This window comes from Muscardinus avellanarius (assembly GCF_963383645.1).
Source record: "Muscardinus avellanarius genome assembly, chromosome: 15".
In the NCBI taxonomy this organism is placed as follows: domain Eukaryota; kingdom Metazoa; phylum Chordata; class Mammalia; order Rodentia; family Gliridae; genus Muscardinus; species Muscardinus avellanarius.
Window position 1 is genome coordinate 40071200 of NC_137801.1, and position 19578 is coordinate 40090777.

The window sequence follows — 19578 nt, forward strand, 5'->3', positions numbered from 1 at the left end:
GGAGAAGAGGATCCCCATGCCACATAATTGTCAAAATGACCAATGTGGAAGCCAAGCAGAGAATCTTAAAGGCAACAAAAACAAAGAGCCAAGTGACATTCAGAGGAAAACCAATTAGAATCACTCCAGACTTCCCAAACCAAGTTATGAGAGCCAGAAGGGCTTGGAGCAACATATTCCAAACTCTGAGAGAAAACAACTTCCAGCCAAAAATTTCCTACCCAGCAAAACTTTCTATCAAATTAGATGGGGAAATAAGAAGCTTCCATGACAAACAGAAACTGAAGAAATTTATGTCCTCAAAACCAGCACTAGAGAAAATACTCAAAGAGATTAACTACAAAGAAGAAATAGGTAACACACACCAGAACCAGAGAAACAAGATTTTCCATCCAACAGACAACTAAGATTGGTTATCTGTGGAGATTCATTATTTATGTTAGTCTTATACCTATCTCTAAATTGTATTGTTTGCTTTTATTGTTGCTAATTATTTAAGATTTCTAATTGGAATATTAATATACCTTCAGATATAGCATTTGGAAATATTTTATCCCATTCTATCAGTAACTTTTAACTCTGTTTACACTGTATTTGGATATACAATTTTTTTTTATTTTTTAGGGAATTTGTATACCCTTCTGTTGCCTGTGCCATTGAAATCATATCCAAGAAATCACTTCCAATTTCAATGTTGTGAGGTTTTATGACCCAGACTTTCTTCTAAAAGTTTATAGTATATAGATTTATATTTATATTTATATAAATATTAATATTAATATTTATATTTATATAAATCTATATATTATATTTATATATATAAATATAGATTTATATTTAGGTCCTTTATCTATTTTGAGTTAATATTTGTATATGTGTTAGGTAAGGGTCCAATTTTATTCTTTTTCATGTAATTATTATTTTTCAACAATATTTAGTTAAAAGATTATTATTTCCACCACCAAATATTCATGGAAACCTTGTCAAAAATAACTTGACAATATATGGAAGAATTTATGTCTAGGCTTTTATTTAACTCCAATGTTTTATATATCTGCCTTTAGAACAGTACTACACTGTTTCAATTATTGTAGCTTTATATGGTTTGAAATCAGAAAATATATATCTTCTAGCTTTGTTCTTCTTTGAGATTGTTTTGTGTATCTAGAGTCCATATTCCATCTCAGGATAGATTTTTTCTGAAAAGTAAATAAATAAATGTATGATAGTTTCACCTAAAAAAAAGAAAAAGAAAAAAATATTCTCTGGTAAGAAAGAAAGCAAAAAGAAATATTGAAATGTTATCTTTAAGTCATCAAAAGCTTGGTATCAGACAAATGAAACTGTTATGTGAGATTATCATCGTTAATATTGGATCAATTGCTATAAAATTAGATGTCAACCACTAAGCCAAGCATGGGAAGGAGGGATGGGGAGGGAATGGGGTGGGGATTGGGTAGGGGCTAACTGGGTGATGTGTGCATGTATGTCTACAAAAGTATTTTCTTTATACCATTATGATGTATGAATACATTGCACCAATAAAAAATAAAAAATAAAAAAAGTAAATAAAAATAAATAAATAAAACCCAATTTCACTGTATGCTATAAAGGATCAGTTTCAAGGTATATAAAAAAAGAATTTGGGGCGGGGCGTGGCCAGGGAGCGTTGGCCATGCGTGCGGAGGCGCTGGGGACTGGAACCCTGTGTGATCCCTGGCCGAGGGGGCGGCGCCGGGCGGCGGGGGCGGGCCGGGGCAGTTGCGCGCTGGGAGAGCTGCGGAGCGGAACATAGCATACAATTTCAATAAAATGACAACCCCCTAGAGTGATCGGTTACAGAATGCAGCAGATATGCCTGCTAACATGGATAAGCATGCCCTGAAAAAGTATCAGAGGGAGGCCTATCATCGTTAGCATCAGTTGAGTGTGGTAGTTGGGAGATTGAGACAGAAGGATTGTAGGTATGAAGACAGCATGCAGTAACTTGGGTGTTTGTGAACCGAAGCTTAGCTATGGAAAAAATAAAGTGTTTTGGCTTTGACATGGATTATACCCTTGCTGTGTACAAGTCCCCGGAGTGTGAATCCCTTGGCTTTGAACTTACCGTGGAGAGACTAGTCTCTATTGGCTATCCTCAGGAGCTGCTCAGCTTTGCTTATGACTCCACATTCCCTACCAGAGGACTTGTCTTTGACACACTATATGGAAATTTTTTGAAAGTAGATGCCTATGGAAACCTGTTGGTCTGTGCACATGGATTTAATTTCATTAGAGGGCCAGAAACTAGAGAGCAGTATCCAAATAAATTTATCCAACGAGATGACACTGAAAGATTTTACATTCTGAACACACTATTCAATCTACCAGAGACCTACCTGTTGGCCTGCCTAGTAGATTTTTTTACTAATTGTCCCAGATATACCAGCTGTGAGACAGGATTTAAAGATGGTGACCTCTTCATGTCCTATCGGAGTATGTTCCAGGATGTAAGAGATGCTGTTGACTGGGTTCATTACAAGGGATCCCTTAAGGAAAAGACAGTCGAAAATCTTGAGAAGTATGTCGTCAAAGATGGAAAACTACCTTTGCTTCTGAGCCGGATGAAGGAAGTAGGGAAAGTGTTTCTTGCCACCAACAGTGACTATAAATATACAGATAAAATTATGACTTACCTGTTTGATTTTCCACATGGCCCTAAGGTTCTCCTTCCCCAACCTGGGAGCTCACATCGGCCGTGGCAGTCCTATTTTGACCTGATCTTGGTGGATGCACGGAAACCACTCTTCTTTGGAGAAGGCACAGTACTGCGTCAAGTGGATACTAAAACTGGCAAGCTGAAGATTGGTACCTACACAGGCCCCTTGCAGCATGGCATCGTCTACTCAGGAGGTTCATCTGATACAATCTGTGATCTGTTGGGAGCCAAAGGCAAAGACATTTTGTATATCGGAGATCACATTTTTGGAGACATTTTAAAATCAAAGAAACGACAAGGGTAGCGAACATTCTTGGTGATTCCTGAACTTGCACAGGAATTACATGTCTGGACTGACAAGAGTTCACTTTTCGAAGAACTTCAGAGCTTGGATATTTTCTTGGCTGAACTCTACAAGCACCTTGACAGCAGTAGCAATGAGCGTCCAGACATTAGTTCCATTCAGAGACATATTAAGAAAGTGACTCATGACATGGACATGTGCTATGGGATGATGGGAAGCCTGTTCCGTAGCGGCTCCCGGAAGACCCTCTTTGCCAGCCAAGTAATGCGTTACGCTGATCTCTATGCAGCCTCTTTCATCAACCTGCTCTATTACCCATTCAGCTACCTCTTTAGAGCTGCCCATGTCCTGATGCCTCATGAATCAACAGTGGAGCACACACATGTAGATATCAATGAGATGGAGTCCCCCCTTGCCACGCGGAACCGCACATCAGTGGATTTCAAGGACACCGACTACAAACGGCACCAGCTGACAAGGTCGATTAGTGAGATTAAACCCCCCAACCTCTTCCCACTGGCCCCCCAGGAAATTACACACTGCCATGATGAAGATGATGATGAAGAGGAGGAAGAGAAGGAGGAAGAGGAAGAATAAAAAGGAAAATTAAGCCCCTGAACACCCATTAAGAAGTTCTGGCAGGACTCACAGGAGCAAAGGCTGGCCTTGTGGAGTTCTGCTGGAAAGGGTGGGGTGCTCCAACAAAGCTACATTTGGAAAGTTTCTGAAGACTTTAAAATATTCTAATCATAGAGAGATACTTGTTTTAGTTGTGTGTATCTGTATTTTTTGCAGATGACTCAGAATTGTAATGGAGTCTATATTGGAAGAAAGTAGACCTCCAGTCAGGCTGAACTGCATGCAGGTGGCTCCATTGTGGCTTGGGACACTGCTTTCTTGTCTTTTTTTTTTTTTTTTGTCATCAGTATGGCATAGTGTATCTGGATACACCAAGGGTTACAGAGGTTTCAGAGTGTAACAAGGACAGTGAGAAGAGATGATTCAAAAATGCTGTATTGTTAAAAATTGTGCTATTATTCCAAAATCCAACTTTTTCAGTGCATTACACAATATTGTCTATCAGTGGAGAAATATATTGTTTCCATTAAAAAAAAAATTTGGAGGGGGGCGGTACTGAAAATTGAACCCAGGGGCATTCTACCTCTGAGCTACACCCCGAGCCCTACTTTTTTTTTTATTATTTATTTCAAACAGGATCTTGCTAAGTTGTGGAGGGCCTCACTAAGCAGCTGAGGCTAGCCTTGAACCTGTGATCCTCCTGTCTCAGCTTCCCAAGTACTGGGATTACAAGCATGTACCACCACACCTGGCTAAGGTATGTAAAATTTTAAAAATTAGTTGGGATGTAAGATGGACTTAAATGTAACACACGAACCTAACTATATATAAATGAATAATGTTAGCACACTGAAGGGGGTTTTGAAGAAATAAACTATGCTAAGTAATCAAGTAGGCAAATAGTATTTTTATTAGATGTTGTAAAGTAAAAGAGAAGTCAACTATGCACATATAGTTAGTAAATTAGTTTCCCATAAGAATATGCATCAGTAATTCTGAAAATGGGCAAACTTGGGTTGGACAATAAACAAATATGTTGTGGATAAGAATAGGTCAATTTTTCACTAACAGAAAAATAAATTACAAATAAGGGAATGGAGAGGTTAGAATGAACTCTGTTGTTGTATTGGATTCAGGGGCATAAGCATGAACTCATGTCTGTGGTAAAAATATATGCAATATAAGAAAGACCATGTTAACCGTTTTAAGTGTATAATTCAGTGACATTAAGCAAATTCATAATTCACAATTATCACCACAGTCCATTTCTAGAACTTTTCATCATCCCAAACACAAAGTCTATAGTCATGAAACAATGACCCCCATTCCTCAACCTTCCCCACACATGGTAACCTCTGTTCTACTTTCTGTCTCTAAATGTGCCTATTTTAAGTACCTCATATAGGTGGAATCATGTACTATTTGTCTTCCCATGTCCTGTTTATTTGACTTTCTCAGTTCATCCCTATTGCAATATGTATCAGAATTCCCTTCCATATTAAGGCAGAATAATATTCCATTATGTTACTATACTATCTTTTGTTTATTTATTTGCCCATTTATAGATACATTGTTTTAACTTTATACATACAGAGATAGTTAGCCACATAAGTAACTATACATGTGTGTGTGTTTCCATGTATTACTACACATACACTCATCCTTCAGGATCTGTGGGAGATTTTTTCCAGGACCTTCTACTCATATACCAAAATTTGAGAGTGTTCATGTTTCTTATATAAAATGGCATAGTATTGCATGTAACTTATATATGTCCTCTTATACTTTATGTAATCTCTAGACTACTTATAATACCCTATACAGTGCCTACACATCACTTTGTTTGCATTACAAAGGCTAAAATTGAAGCTTGTCAATGGGAAGATCCAGCATATTTTTACCTTAACCAACTGACCAAAGTTAACACCATCAATAATAAAATTCACAGATATTCTGTAATTCCTGATATAAACACATGGAATACATTGCCCCAAATCTGTCACCACAATTGAAAACACCAGAAACCTCATGCAAACTTAAATTAAGGGACAGTATGCAGATGTCAAGAACCAGAAATTATCACAGATTGGAGAGCAACAAGGGCAACAGGAAACTAAATGAGACACAGGAACCTGGATTGGATCCCAGAGCAAAAAAAAAAAAAAAAAAAAAAAAAAAAAAAAAGATATTTGTTGCAAAACTAACTAGTAGGAATCCAAGTCATTTGGTTAATAGCATTGAACCAATGTTACTTTCTTAGATTTGATAATTGCCCTATGGTTAAGTAAAATATTAACAGGAGGAGAAACTGGGGAAAGGGAATTATGGGAACTACTATTTTTGCAACTTTTTAAAATGTGATTTTATTGGTGTATTATAGTCTCACATAATAATGTAAATCATGATAACAATAACATACATGCACTCAGCACTTGGTGGCCCTCTCACCTCCCCATTTTCCTTCATCCCTATATAGAGTACCAAGATTGACGTTGGTATATTCACATATAAACACATAGACAATGGTAGTATTTCCATTAATGAACCTCAATCTTCCTCCTCCCCTTTCCTTAGACCTCCTCCTTGGCTCCACTGAACAATTTTTCTATAAGTCTAAAATTATTTTAAAACTAAAAAGTTTCAGAGAAGCTGAGGTAAGAGGACCACAGGTTCAAAGCCAGCATATGGTTACTTAGCAAGATCCAGTTTCAAACTAAAAAATAAAATAGGGCTGGTGGTTATAGCTCAGAGGTAGAATGTCACTTGGATTCAGTGTTTAGTACCCCCAAAAAAATTAAAAGAAGGAATAAAAGCTCCCCAGCATGGTTTCAAATATACAAAGGATAGTGGTATAAATGTACTTATTTATAAAGCATAGGTATAGTGGTGGTATGGGTTTAAAGATTTTAATTAGTGGGAATTCATTTAAAAGACTTAGAGACTTCCTTTAAAAGATTGTCCTTTGGCATGAGCTAAAAAGTACTACAAATATGGAAAGTAGTCAAGCCCATAGAGACAGAAAGTAGCTTAGTGGTGCCAAGCATTAGGAGGAGAAGAGAATGAGGAGCTATTGTCTAACGTGTGCAAAGTTTAAGTTTTATAAGATAAAAAGAGCTCTATGGATAGATGGGGTGACAGTTAAACAGCAGTGTCGTCGTCGTCATTGTCCTCCTCCTCCTCTTCCTTTTCCTCCTCCTCTTGGGGACTGAACACAGGGATACTCAACCACTGAGCTACATCCCTAACCCTATTATTTTATTTTATGCCAGCATCTCACTAAGTTGCCTGGACTGGCCTTGAACCTGTGATCCTCCTGTCTCAGCCTCCCTAGTCACCACCACACCCAGTTTATAAATGTTCTTAATGCCACTGAATTGTAACTAAAATGGTTGAGATGGTAAGTTTTATATCATGTCTATCTTATTGCAATTTTTAAAAGAAAAAGGAAGGACTGCAGAGTTGATCACTCTGTTCTGCACTATCTTGCTTGTGCAGATGTCTACCAGGCTAGACCTTTCTTTCTAACCAGTTTTCAAATGACCTTGTTCTATGAGGAAGAGCCACTGTGCTGGGTATCAAGCCATGCTTACTTCAAAGATAGGGATCGACACAGATGGGAAAAGTCAGAATGCCCAAAGGAAAACTTTCTGCATCTGTTCACTTGAGGAAAACTATTAAGGAGGTTTCATTGAAGTTTATCTTAATCTCCCTGAGACAAGACAAGCCTTCTATCAGATATTTGAGGCCTGGAGACTTCAAGCTAGGGGTAACCTGGGAAGTGTAGGCTGCCTCTCCATCCTCTGTTCCTCTACTCCTTGAGGGCACTCAGCCCTGATTGTGTTTATTCCTCTGTTCTTTGGCATCTTCCTGCAGGATTTTTGCTTAGCCTATCTGAATGCACAAGATTTTGTTGCATATTAAACAATCTTAAATTTTAGAGGCTTAAAACCCCAGAGGTTTATTTCTCATTCTACATAACTACCCAAGTTGTCTAAGGGTTCTTTTCCATGCCATAATACCAGAAGAATTGAGGATGATGTCGCATAGTCACTTTCTAAAACATTGTGTTGACCATAGGGGCTGGCTCTCAGAGCCTTTGCCTGGAAATGACCCAGATTCCTTCTGTACACACTCCAATAGGCTAAGGCAGGCAACATAGCCAAGCACGACTTTAAGTAGGTGAGAAATTACAGCAACCCTGTGTATTCCTGGATTCCATATTCAGGCATTCAAACAAACATGTATTGAAACTATTCTGAAAAAAGTATACCTGTACCAAGCATGTACAGGTGCATGTCATATTTTCTTGTAATAATTTCCCAGACAATACAGCCTAACAACTATTTATACAGCATTTGTGTTTTGTTAGGTTTTTATAACTAATCTAGAGATGACTGAAAGTATATAGGAAGAAGGATGTGTGTAGGTTATATGCAAATGCTACGAAATTATATAAAAAGAACTCAAGTATCCTCAGATTTAGGGATCTTCAGGGTTCCTCAAACCAATCCCCCAGAGATATCCCTGAGGAGAGTAATACAGTCCACCATACTATCCCTGGCCCTCCACACTATCCTGGGCCCTCCCTCACCCTGGGGGAATAAATATGAGGACTGGAGAAGCCATCTCCACTCCCCCATCTCCTTCCCCACTGTTTCTGCCACCTGGAAGTGAGGCCTCACATGCCAATTAGAAGAGTTTGCGTTTTGTTGTTGTTGTTAGTGGTGGTGGTGGTGTAGAGATCTAGGGGTTGTTCCCCTGAGTCTGTTCATTCATCTTCTTCTATAGTCAGCTTGGTCTACCCAGATGCTCTGCAGGGCTTACCCTGCTTCTGAGATCAGACTCGTGGTCACTGATGAGGTACACATGCAAGCTGCCTACAGAGACCCTGTGTGTCTTACTGGCTTCCCAGCAGCTAATCAGCAGCTGATAGGGAGTGACTCACAGGCTTCTTTCCCTTCTGCCCTTAGGTAGAATCAGCATCTGTAGTCCTAGAAAATGAGGAGAGTCCCCATCAGTCATTTGCATGTTGAAAGAACAATACTAGTGAGTTTCCCTTCAAAAGTGTGTGTGTGTGTGTGTGTGTGTGTGTGTGTGTGTGTGTGTGTGTGTGTGTGTTGGCACTTGGCACTGGAGATTGAACCCAGGAGCAGTCTACCTCCAAGCTATATCCCCAGCCCTTTTCATTTTTTTATTTTGAAATAGGGTCTCTCTAAGTTGCTAAAGCTGCCCTGGAATCTGAGATCCTCTTGTCTCAGCCTCTCAAGTTCGGGAATTATAGCCATGTGCAACCATACCCAGCCTACAATGCAAACTTTATTTAAGACTGGTCCCTTAGCAACAGACAAGGAAGATACGGGAGAGAACACTGTGAATTATTTCTGAGATTTAGCTGGATTTCATCCTACACTAGTTTAACTAATTATACCTTTTCAATACAAATTCACAGCTTTCTTAAAATAGCCCATTCTCTTGTGCATTACATCATTAAGTTGTTTTTATAAAAATCTGACTTACACCCAATTCTTCAGGACCATTGTTCTTTCATAAAGCAAAGCTTTACTGAGTGGATGTTTCTCAGTAAATTCCTAGAACTACAGACAATATGGAAATGGAGGGTCTTTGATACAACAATTGGAATATTTGTGACTCACCCAAGATTTGCTTCCCTTTTGAGATGGGGGGTTTCTTGTATTGAGGAAACAGATTCATTCATTTTTCAAGAAATATTTGTTTTGCTGAGTGCTTTTAAGCATTGAGTACTCTTCTAAGTAATGTAGAAGATTTGGGGAAAGATTAGCATTCATTATTCCCTGCTTAGGAGCTTACAATGTGACTGGAAGATCTTATTTTACTTTCAGGGCATCCTTCCTGGAGAGCTATCCTTCTGCTCCAAGACCAGATGCTAGAACAGATCTACAGCAACTAGATCTCCGATATAACCGTCAACTCCTTGTGTCCCCTCTACGCTTATTCCACTGGACAAACCCCTGGGCAGATGAAAGCCTCCGGTGCTGCCGTGATCTGTAAATTATCTCTACCCTTCTCTTCTCCAAATACTTCCCCTTGAATCATCTCCCGCAGACAAGAGTCCTTCTACCCCCAATTCTGACCTCCAAGGACCCCACCTTACGAAAGGGCTGGCTGTGGCCCCAAATGAGACAAACCAGTTCAGCATATGAAGCATCCAAGCTCAGGTTTCCTTATTTCTGAAGTTAATCCTTTGTTATTATTTAACATTCAGGTCCTATTAAATCATGGCCATCCATAACTGTCATGTGAGTGCTGGTGGGTGCTGGCTTTGCAGGGCCGGGCATGACTGCATTGTGTGGACAGAAGCTAGCACTATGGGTTGCCTTGGTGTGGTGGCTGTAGCAGTAGTCAGGAGCTACGTGTCAGGACCTGAGAGGTCTGTCCGTCACATTGGTCAGGCAGACTGGACATGGTGACTGAAAAAGGCCATTGGACAAGTTTGGTGCTTTTGTGAGAACATTTGGGGTATACCTATCTTGGAATACCAGTGAGGGTGCATTCACAAGCAGAACATCAGTGTCTCCCCAAACCCTGCAGAAAGCAGCCACTCCTGGAGGAGAAGTGCTGGTAAGACACAGGGCCAGTCTGGGGCCTGTGTGGGGTTGCTGTTTCTCCCCTTGAGGGATTATTGAACAGTAACACTATTATGGTTGGTGGCTTTAAGAGGTGGTCCACCTAGCATAGGGCCTTGTCCCTAGACGATATGTCATTTAAGCTGCATGTTCTGCTGTCATTTTTGTTTTAATGTGTCCATGCTTTCTCTCTCAACAGGCCAGGTTGTCTCTACCCACCTTTAGAAGGTTACTCCAGAAACACCGCTCACTTCTCTCCTGTATCACATTATTCATTTCTCACTTCCAGGCAGCAGAGTATGAGTTGGCTGTGGTTGAGAGGGCAAAGGGCAGGGTCTCACGTTCTCAGACTAGCACTGGAATCATCCTCTGCAGCACGGTGTCTGTCACAGAGCAGACACTGGAAGAGTGCTCCAAACCTGAATCAAATGCTTCTGCCCGCCTTCCCGAGAGACCTGACGGCCCCTCAGCATCTGCTGCCCAACATCCCCCAGCTGGTTCCTAACCAAAACTCTCAAACTCGGTCCTCAGAAATAAATTCTGAGCAAAATTATGTCATTTGTAGCAAAATGGATGGAACTAGAGAATAGTAGGCTAAGTGAGATCAGCCAGTCTCAGAAAGTCAAGGAACATGTGATTTTTTTCTAGGTTGAAGCTAGAACAAAAATAGGAAGAAAAAGGGATTTCAGTCAAATGAGGAGAGAAAAGGACAAAATAGTGGAAGGGGCTGGGGGACAGAGGTGTGGAGGAGAAAAAGAAGGATTAAGAAAGAGAATATTCAAATAAGGTTATGTCTATACAAGGAGGTTTCGCTACCGAGCTCACTAACATGTATGGGGAGGAGAGGAGGGGAACGAAGATATACAGAGGGAAATACACTAAGAGATGTGTGAATAGGCTTGTATCACTTTGAATCTCACTACGATGTATAATTGCATCACAAAAGAAAGGAAGGAAGGAAAAAGAGTAGGAATGGGAGTGTGAGGCTTCTCCCCTGCTCTGGTATCCAGGAGAAGGAACTTCTTTGCAAACTCCTGGGTGCTTACTCTCCCATTAGCCCACCCCTCAGAGATGCACTATGTTAACTAGCTGAGGTGACAGTTGGGGAGGCAAGCAGGTCCCCTCTGGGGTGCCTGGCAACAAATGGACAGCACTCTAGACCGTTCTGCCTGGGCTAGTACTAAGGGACCCATCTGACTGGAGTGGGGGTGGCCAGGTGGGGCTGTCTGCTGAGGCTGGTTTTCTCAAGGATCCCAGTAAGAAGTCCTGGGTCTTTAGTGGCTCAGTCCAGAAGAGAGCTAACATTTATTATCTTTATCTGCTGGTTCTATATTTCAAATCGTGGATGGGGAAAACATGAATATGATATATCGACATACTCAAGTCCCAACAGGTCCAGAAATAAATCAGGAAAGCATTTTTAAGAGTTGTCTTATGCCCCAAGGCATATTGTAAGCTGAGCAGCTAAGGCCTGGGGCCCCATTTTATAACACCACTATCTGGATCTCTAAATCATCCCCAATTCATGCTTTCCTTAAGACCTCTTGACATGTGCAGACCCAGAGCTGGGTCTTGGGAGCTTCAGAGTATGGAATTAGATACTGTATGCAGCCTGGTGTAATTAGCCAGGGCCCAAATGAGTCAGTAGGCTACCCACAGCCTGGGAACGTCTGGCTCCAGTCACAGACCCTCACTTTCCTGAGCCCACAGCCTGGGAAGAGCAAGAAAGCTTCAGGAGCCACCAGAGAGCTGGGCTAGCTTCTGAATGAGGCAGGAAGGAGATTGGGGTGTCTCAGAAAGAAAGCCAAGACACTACCAGCACCCGTTCTTCTTTTGTGATTAAAGTCTTACCCTGTCCAGCTCTCTGATGGTCAGAAGTCCTGTCCACCTCCTGTTCTGAACAAATGTTTATATAGCTGAGTGTTATGGCCAACCCCTGAAGTGGCTACATAAGAAATATGATCTGAACCTAAATAAAACATGTGTCATAAGGATTTTAGGTCCAGCTAAACTTACAGTGTGTGGTATTTTCTGAACCACTGTTGGAGGATTTTTGGCTTGCCATTTCTCTGGGTAATTCACACTTGAAGAATTTTATTGAACAGTGACTTAGTAAGAATTCCTACAGAGAAGTCTTGAGATTCTGATCCCAACATGGGCCCTCAGTTAATTCTAGGAGTCCAATCTACCTTCAGCCAACACTATGACCCCACCAACCAGGAAGCACATAGTCCTGTGTGATGTTATACCTTTAGTCAACTCCATGCTGTCACTTTCATGCAAGTGAACCTATTATTTACCCATCTTTATTGAACAAGCAAAACCAACCAGTCATCTGATGTGCCACAGGTATTTCAGGATCTCTTGGGTTTCTGAATGCTCTTGGGATCTTCATTCTCATTGCACAGAACTGTCTGGGAAGATCGTAGAGAGCCAGGGTACTTAATCTAGACAAAGGACCACTCATTTACAAAAATAGGAAAAGCCAGACAAATTTAGCCCATCTCAGAGAGCAGAACTATGTCCAATGAATGGAGGGAGTGTGCTTCCTGTCATGTGGACATTCAAAGAAAGAGACCTATATCTCAGTCAGGATGCACAGAGGAGTGCTTATGTCACCTTCAAGGTTGGTTCCCGAGATGCTAACCACCCATTATGGATTAAAGGTTTGTGTTTTTCCAAAATTCATATGTTGAGGCTCTAACTCTCAATGTGATGGTATTGGAAAGCAGAGCCTTAGGGAGGTAATTGGGTTTGAAGTCATGAGGGTGGAGTCCCCATAATAGGATCAGTGCCCTTACAAAAAGAGAAAGACAAAAGAGCTTCCCAGCCTCTGGAACTGTGAAAAATGCATGTCTGTAGTTTATCCCACTAGTCTATGAAATTTTGTTATAGCAGCTTTTTTGTTATAGGCATCACCCAAGAGTCCTTAGTTTCATGGGAGATGGAGTTGAGTCTATACAAACCTTGCAAGAGCCTATGAGACACCCTGAATACTATAAAAAAAAAAAGAAAGAAAAGCTTGCTTCCTTGTTTTCTCACAAGAGCAGGAAAAACAAACATCTCTTATTTGTACTTTCATTACATTATAGATAAGCAGGAATCTGTTACATTTTCATGGTTTCCTGGTTCCCTGGAGAAGAGGTGCCATTTAGGGCTAGGCTGTAAGGGGTAGGGGCTCCTAGATTTCACTGTATCTCATGAGTATTTTAATGAATCCCCCATTTACCTGGAGACTGCAATAGGAGGCACAAACCTGAATTACCAGGAGCTGGCATTGGCTGGACCCCTCGTGTCAGTCACCACCTCTAGAGGTGTTTTTATTTTTTTTATTTCTGTTCATTCAATCTTCTGCCATTTAATTCATGGGGTCACAGCTGTAGTCTAGACCAGAAGCAGAAAATAAAACATGCAGGAAGCCAAGGAAGTAAGAAGGGTATCATATGTTGGAAAAGAATGCAGTACTCTGCTTGGTGGGACTTCAGAGATCCTTCGAAATTATCTTTGCCTCCACCCACCCTGTACATACTGATCCCTCACGCAGTAAATCTTGTCTGCCCGCCCAAATTGCTAAACAGCAATGCCAAGTCTAGAACCCAGGACATTAATTCAGCAAAGTTCCGAGTTGTCATCATGGAAAAGAAAATACAGAGCTTGTTGTTCTTCCTTATGTTTAAGTCTTGACATATTTTGAAGCTACAGAAAAGTTAAAAGAACATTATAACTAGTGCCCATATTTCTCTCACCTAAAATTGAAGCTAAGATTGCACACTTACTTTCAGTCATTTTATTTTGATGAAATAACTTTTTCAGTTACTTTGGTGCCCTTATATTTGTGTCCCAATCCTACTTTTACATATCTGTGTAGCTATATTTTTTACTAAATAAAAATAACGCCATTCTAAGATTAGGAATGGAGACCTCAGCACCAGGATATTTTTAGAGCCTGGGGCACTGGTTAGGGGGTCTTTGAGGCCCCAAAGACACCTGTTACACAGCAGAAGGACCCCCTAGGTTCTCTCTCCTCCAGGCAGCCTAGGCAGCAAGCTCTCTTCCTAGAAGACCCACCCAGGCTTCAGAGGCCCTTTCCTGAAAGCCATTGTCACACACACTGGGAGAACAGCGCCAGCACCACCGGGCAGGGGGGACGGCATTTCCGGGACACAGAGCCCAAGCAGCCTAGCAGGGCGGCCCCGGCCGAGGAAGCTCTTGCCCAGGAGTGGCACGTTCACCCTGAGCCATGCCAAGTGCCCTCCTGGGCAGTGGGGAGGGGGCCTGGCCATGATGCCAGGGGCTCAATCCAGGGCTTGGAGACTGAGGAAAGAGAGGATGAACAGGCTTCTGGGGCAGAGCATTTCCAGGTGGAGGAGAGAGGAGATGCAAACCCTGGAGCAGGAACCTGCCCTGCAGAGCTGGAGCACGGAGCTGATATGCTCCCTGGGCTGTCTGTGCCTCCCCTGGACTCCCAGGACTTAGCTGCAGGAAGAAATGCCCACAGTGAGTAGCCACACCTGAGATCCAATGGCTCCTATGATGTGTGCACTCAGGATACACCAGGTGTCCTCATTATCTGAACCCTGTTCAGCTCCATTTCCCACCCCTTTCTACTGCACCAGACCTGCAGCTTGACCAAGTGCACTGGGCTTCAGGCACAGGCATCTCCTGGGAGACCACACACCTCCCTCCTCCCCGTCACCTGGCCAGCCCTCTTCCTTCTGCTCAACATAGCCTCTCCTGGGAAGTCTTTTCTACTTCCCCTGAGCATTCCAGCTCTATTCATTTGATGCATGGCACAGACCTCACCTGGTAGGTGGTGGCTACACTGTGTTGACTCATGTACAGCCCCAATGGGCTGTGGCTATGTCTCCATCACTTATATGTCCTCTGTACCCAGCACCTGCCTGGTGCAAAGTAGGTGCTCAATAAAGGCATGCTGAGTGGTGGAGAGAGCAGTGCTTGGTCCCCTGAGAGGGTCTTGCAGGTCTGTAATGGGCAGCCTCTGGCCTACCTTTAGCTATTTAACACATTGTATTCACAGCTGTGGACTCTGGGGACACAGACTTCCTGTGGGTGAGGGACTGGAAGGGGGAAGAGGCCCTCATTTTAACTATGAAAAATGGCTAGCTCAGAGGTCATTGTTGTCCAAGAGAATAGGAGCAGCCGCCCTTCTCCCCGACTCCACCCCTGCCCTGGGTGCCAGCCTCCGCTGGCTGCACAACTCCTGGAAACCCTGGTCAGAAATGTGCTTCCTCTCCCTCCCCCAGGGACCCTGAGTAGCGGCGCCTGGCAGCTGAGGGGTTCTTACACAGTGCTGGGCTAAGTGGCTGGCCAGCACTCACCCCCTGAGGCCTGCCTACACTTCCCTTGAAAGTCTCTCATTAGTGTCCTTTTTAAATTATTCCCACCTGCATGGTCTTAATCCATCCCTTGCTGTGTCACCCAGATAGTGTGGAATGTCTGACTCACCATCTTATCTCCAACCCCTCTCTTATCATTGTATATATCACTTTCAGAAACATCTCTTCCAAGTCACCTCTCTGCCTGAAAAGCTGACAGGCCTCTGGTCCAAAGGGCAAAGTTCAGATACCCAAACCTAGCATTCTGGGTTCACAGAAAATGTAGTCTAACTCCCTTGTGTTCACTTTTCTCAGCTCCCTTTACCAACCTCCTTCTAACAGCCTACACACTGTCCCTCAAATGTTGTCCCAGCTCTGGGCTTTACCTGTCCTGAAGGCTTTATTCACTCCCCTACTCCTATCTAGTCCTGGCAATCCCACATACAGAGCCTGCTCAGGCGGCACAGGCCCAACCATCTCTGAGACCGGGGTCCATTATGCTTATTCCCAGTAATATTCACTTAATAACAAGTTAACATGTGTATGGCATGTGGATGAAGACTAAGTATGGGTTTGCTGATGGAAAGATTCTGGACCCTCATTCGTAGGTATGTCCAACCTCAGTAGTCTTCTATTCAGCTTTCATATGCCGAGGCTCTCCTATGCATATCTTCCGAAGGGGAGCTGAGAAATGTGTACACATTGAAGGATCAGAGCCTCAATAGGTTTGTTCTTCAAAGGGAATTGTCATTGCAAAAGGTGCCTGAACAGAGCATTCCTTCACCACTACTAAGCTTCAGTGGTAGAATGCCAGACATCAGTGGGGGGAAAGGGGTTGGCATAGAAATCTCTCTTGGAGATATCTCTGGCCTTTTTTTCCTGATGTCCTGCTATCTCTAGATTGGGGATAAAAAGAGTAAAATTAACTATTTATAGCAAAATTCAGCTTCATTCTGAGAAAACCTTATCTCCCTGCCTGTCATACTGAGAAGAAACTTTGTACATGGGTTGCTGGGTAGAAGGAAGCAGGTGTCATTCCTGTCTTTCTGTCCCTGGTCAGTAAGGCTCCCTGGAGCTTGCTGGGCATCTTGCCCTGAAAGAAGAGCTGCATGTTGGTCTCTTAGGACAACAGATTCCCTGGGGATTGAAGGAGAGTGAGACAGCCTGTCAATAACCTGTAGGGTTAAGGTTCAGAATAAGAATGGTGGGTGTGGGAAAAGAAGGGGGAGAATTAACCTGCGTTGACTGAGCACCTGTTATGTTAGTCATGTCCACGTGTGTTGCTTCATCTAATCTCACCAACAGCCTTATGGAATAATTTCATTAGCTTCATTCTCCAGACTGAAGAAGCTCGCCTTCTCTTATAGCTTGTCTCCACTGTTATTTTCATTTCCTTCTTCTTTTTTAATCTAGTTATAAAGTAATTGATTTTTATTGTTATATAAAATAATATAAAGGTGTATAAAAGAAAAAATCATACATAATCCCATAATCACATAACCATTAACAGCCGGGCGTGGTGGCGCACGCTTGTAATCCCTGCGCTTGGGAGGCAGAGACAGGAGGATCGCACAGGTTCAAAGCCAGCCGCGCGCGCTCGCTTAGGAGACCCTGTTTCCAAATAAAAATGTAAAAATAGGTCTGGGAGTGTAGCCCAGAGGCAGAAGGGCTTCCAGGAACCCCAATACCACACACACACACACAAAAAAAAAAAACAATGGAACATAACCATTAACATTTAAGTGGGTATAGCCTCGGTTTTGAAATTCACTTTAAACATATGGGATGCTACATTGTGTATGAACCTTATCACAAAAATATTTTCATTTCATTAATTATCTGAAAAAGCATCTTTCATGCTTTCCCAGTGTCCCAGTGGAGACACAATAACTTTTGAACTGTTCTCCAGCTTATGGATTTTTTTTTTGTCTTCTGAAATTACAGTTACTCGTTCAGTAACGTCTTTGTACCAACATCTTTTGCTAAATTTCTCTTTCTAGTTATTTTTATGTGATTTTTTAAAATAAAACATATTTGGAAGGATAGAATATGTTTTGAAAATTTGCTGTCGAGAATTATCCCAGAATAAATGATTCAATTCCTCAGTGACAAAGAGAAAGGTCTGAAGTCTGCTGGTCAACTACAAACACCAACTCCCCCTGCCCTAGCTCCTTCCTGGCCTCAGTCTCAACTTCTTTTCTTCCAAAGGGGAGGGAGATGGTGTTTCCTCATATGTTATTAAGATTACATGAAAAAAAAAAGCTAGAAGAAAGGATGTTAAGTAACCTTATCACAAAGAAATAATAAATGTTTGAGTAGATATGTTTAAACTGACTTGAACATTATATAAACCTTAGATACATTTATCAAAATAACACTTGGTGCTCCATCCATATATACAATGTTGCTAATATCTTGATTTCCTTTTTTAGGGTGGATTTAAAGAAGAGAAGTTACTTGGTCTAATGCTGCAATTATTATTTTAAATAGTGTCTTTAGTTCCAAATTTTAAAACTAATATTTCTTACCATAAAATATCTTAATATAAAAAAGGAAACATCATCTGTAGTCTTTCAAATTAATGTTATTAACATTTGGGGATATTTATTTTTCAGGCTTTTTACTAATTGCATATATGTGTATGTGTAAAAATATCTGCATAGAACTGGGATTATGTATTTTTAAAATGTTATATCTTGCTTACTAACAATCATTGTACTATAGTCATTATATTACCTTTGAGAATATTTTAATAGCTGTGTAATACCCCTTTAAGGTTGCATTGTTAACAATCTAAGCATTCTTTTACTCATGGCTATTTAGATTTTTGTTTCTAAAACTTTCCTATTAATAACCCTGTGATGAACATCTGTTAATATTAAACTTTAACCTCATCTCTGATTATCTCCTTCAAACAGATTCCTAGAAGTGAAATTACTAGGTCAAAGTGTAGTATGCGCATTGTTAAAATTCTTGGTATACATGGCCAAACCGAGTTCTGAAAGGCATTCCTAAAAACTGAGAAAAGATGATTCATCTAACCACACCCTGCCCAATATTGATTAATATAGATTAAAAGCTATAGTAATTTTACATAGGCAAAATATGCTTTTTAAATTTTTTGTGACAATGATTGAACCCAGGTCCTCATGTGTGCTAATCATGCACTCTACCACTGAACTACACCCCTAGCCCATGAGTTACACCTCCAGCCCTTATTGTTTTAGTTTCATTTTTAACTAGTAATGATGCTAAACATACTTTGAAATGCTATTAGCTGTTAGTAATTCATCTTTTGGAATTATCTGTTCATGATTCCCATCTACTTTGGATTTGTCTAAGTGTATTTCTTTTTTTTAGAAGAATTTTGAGACTTTAGGAAAATCCCTATTATGTTCATTCTTGAGATTTTTTCAGATAAATATGATACCCCCATCTTTTTTTTTAATTTAATTTGGAAACAGGGTCTCTTAAGCCAGCGAGGCTGGCTTCGAACCTGTGTGATCCTCCTGTCTCTGCCTCCCAAGCACAAGCATTACAAACGTGTGCCACGATGCCCAGCTGATATCCCCATCTTTATAGACAAGGAAGCTATGACTCGATGAAGAACATGACTTATTTAAGGTCAGCTAACTGACAAGTGGTCAAGCTGGGATTTGAACTCAAATCTGATTGACTTTAGAGCTCTTGGTCAGAATAAAGTAAGACCAAGAGGAGAGGAAAGAGGAATAGTAGCTATGCAAGTCTTAGTGGTGGAACTTAAATATGCCCTGTAGGTGATTGGAGATTAGCTACTGGGGTGACTGGAGAAACTTACTAAGGAGGAGAAAGAACAAAGGGCTGGAGCTGGGGCCAGCTGTACACCTTGCTGACCATTGCCGTCAAGTGCAGTAACATGTCCTTTATATCCTTCATCCTTTCGTTATCCTTCTGAGGACCATCTCCAGCCATTTGCCCACATCCTTTCCAAATCTACAATGTTTGTAGCAGCGCATTGATTTGTCCTTATCTGCTATTCCCATGACTTTGAGAGAGCCCCTAGTTATCTCTTGCACT

At 41.4% G+C, this 19578-nt stretch overlaps 1 protein-coding gene across 1 annotated transcript in view; it reads left to right on the forward strand.

Annotated features, from left to right (window-relative positions):
* Positions 1-3599, forward strand: part of LOC308273958 (cytosolic purine 5'-nucleotidase-like) — a gene marked incomplete at both ends in the record, with an annotated part of 29237 nt that extends 25638 nt beyond the window's left edge. Inside the window, 4 exon segments of the mRNA XM_080711360.1 lie at positions 1726-1824; positions 1828-1912; positions 1984-2999; positions 3003-3599. Of these exon segments, the coding sequence (XP_080567486.1) occupies positions 1726-1824; positions 1828-1912; positions 1984-2999; positions 3003-3599 (1797 nt within the window).
* Positions 3600-19578: the final 15979 nt, after the last annotated feature.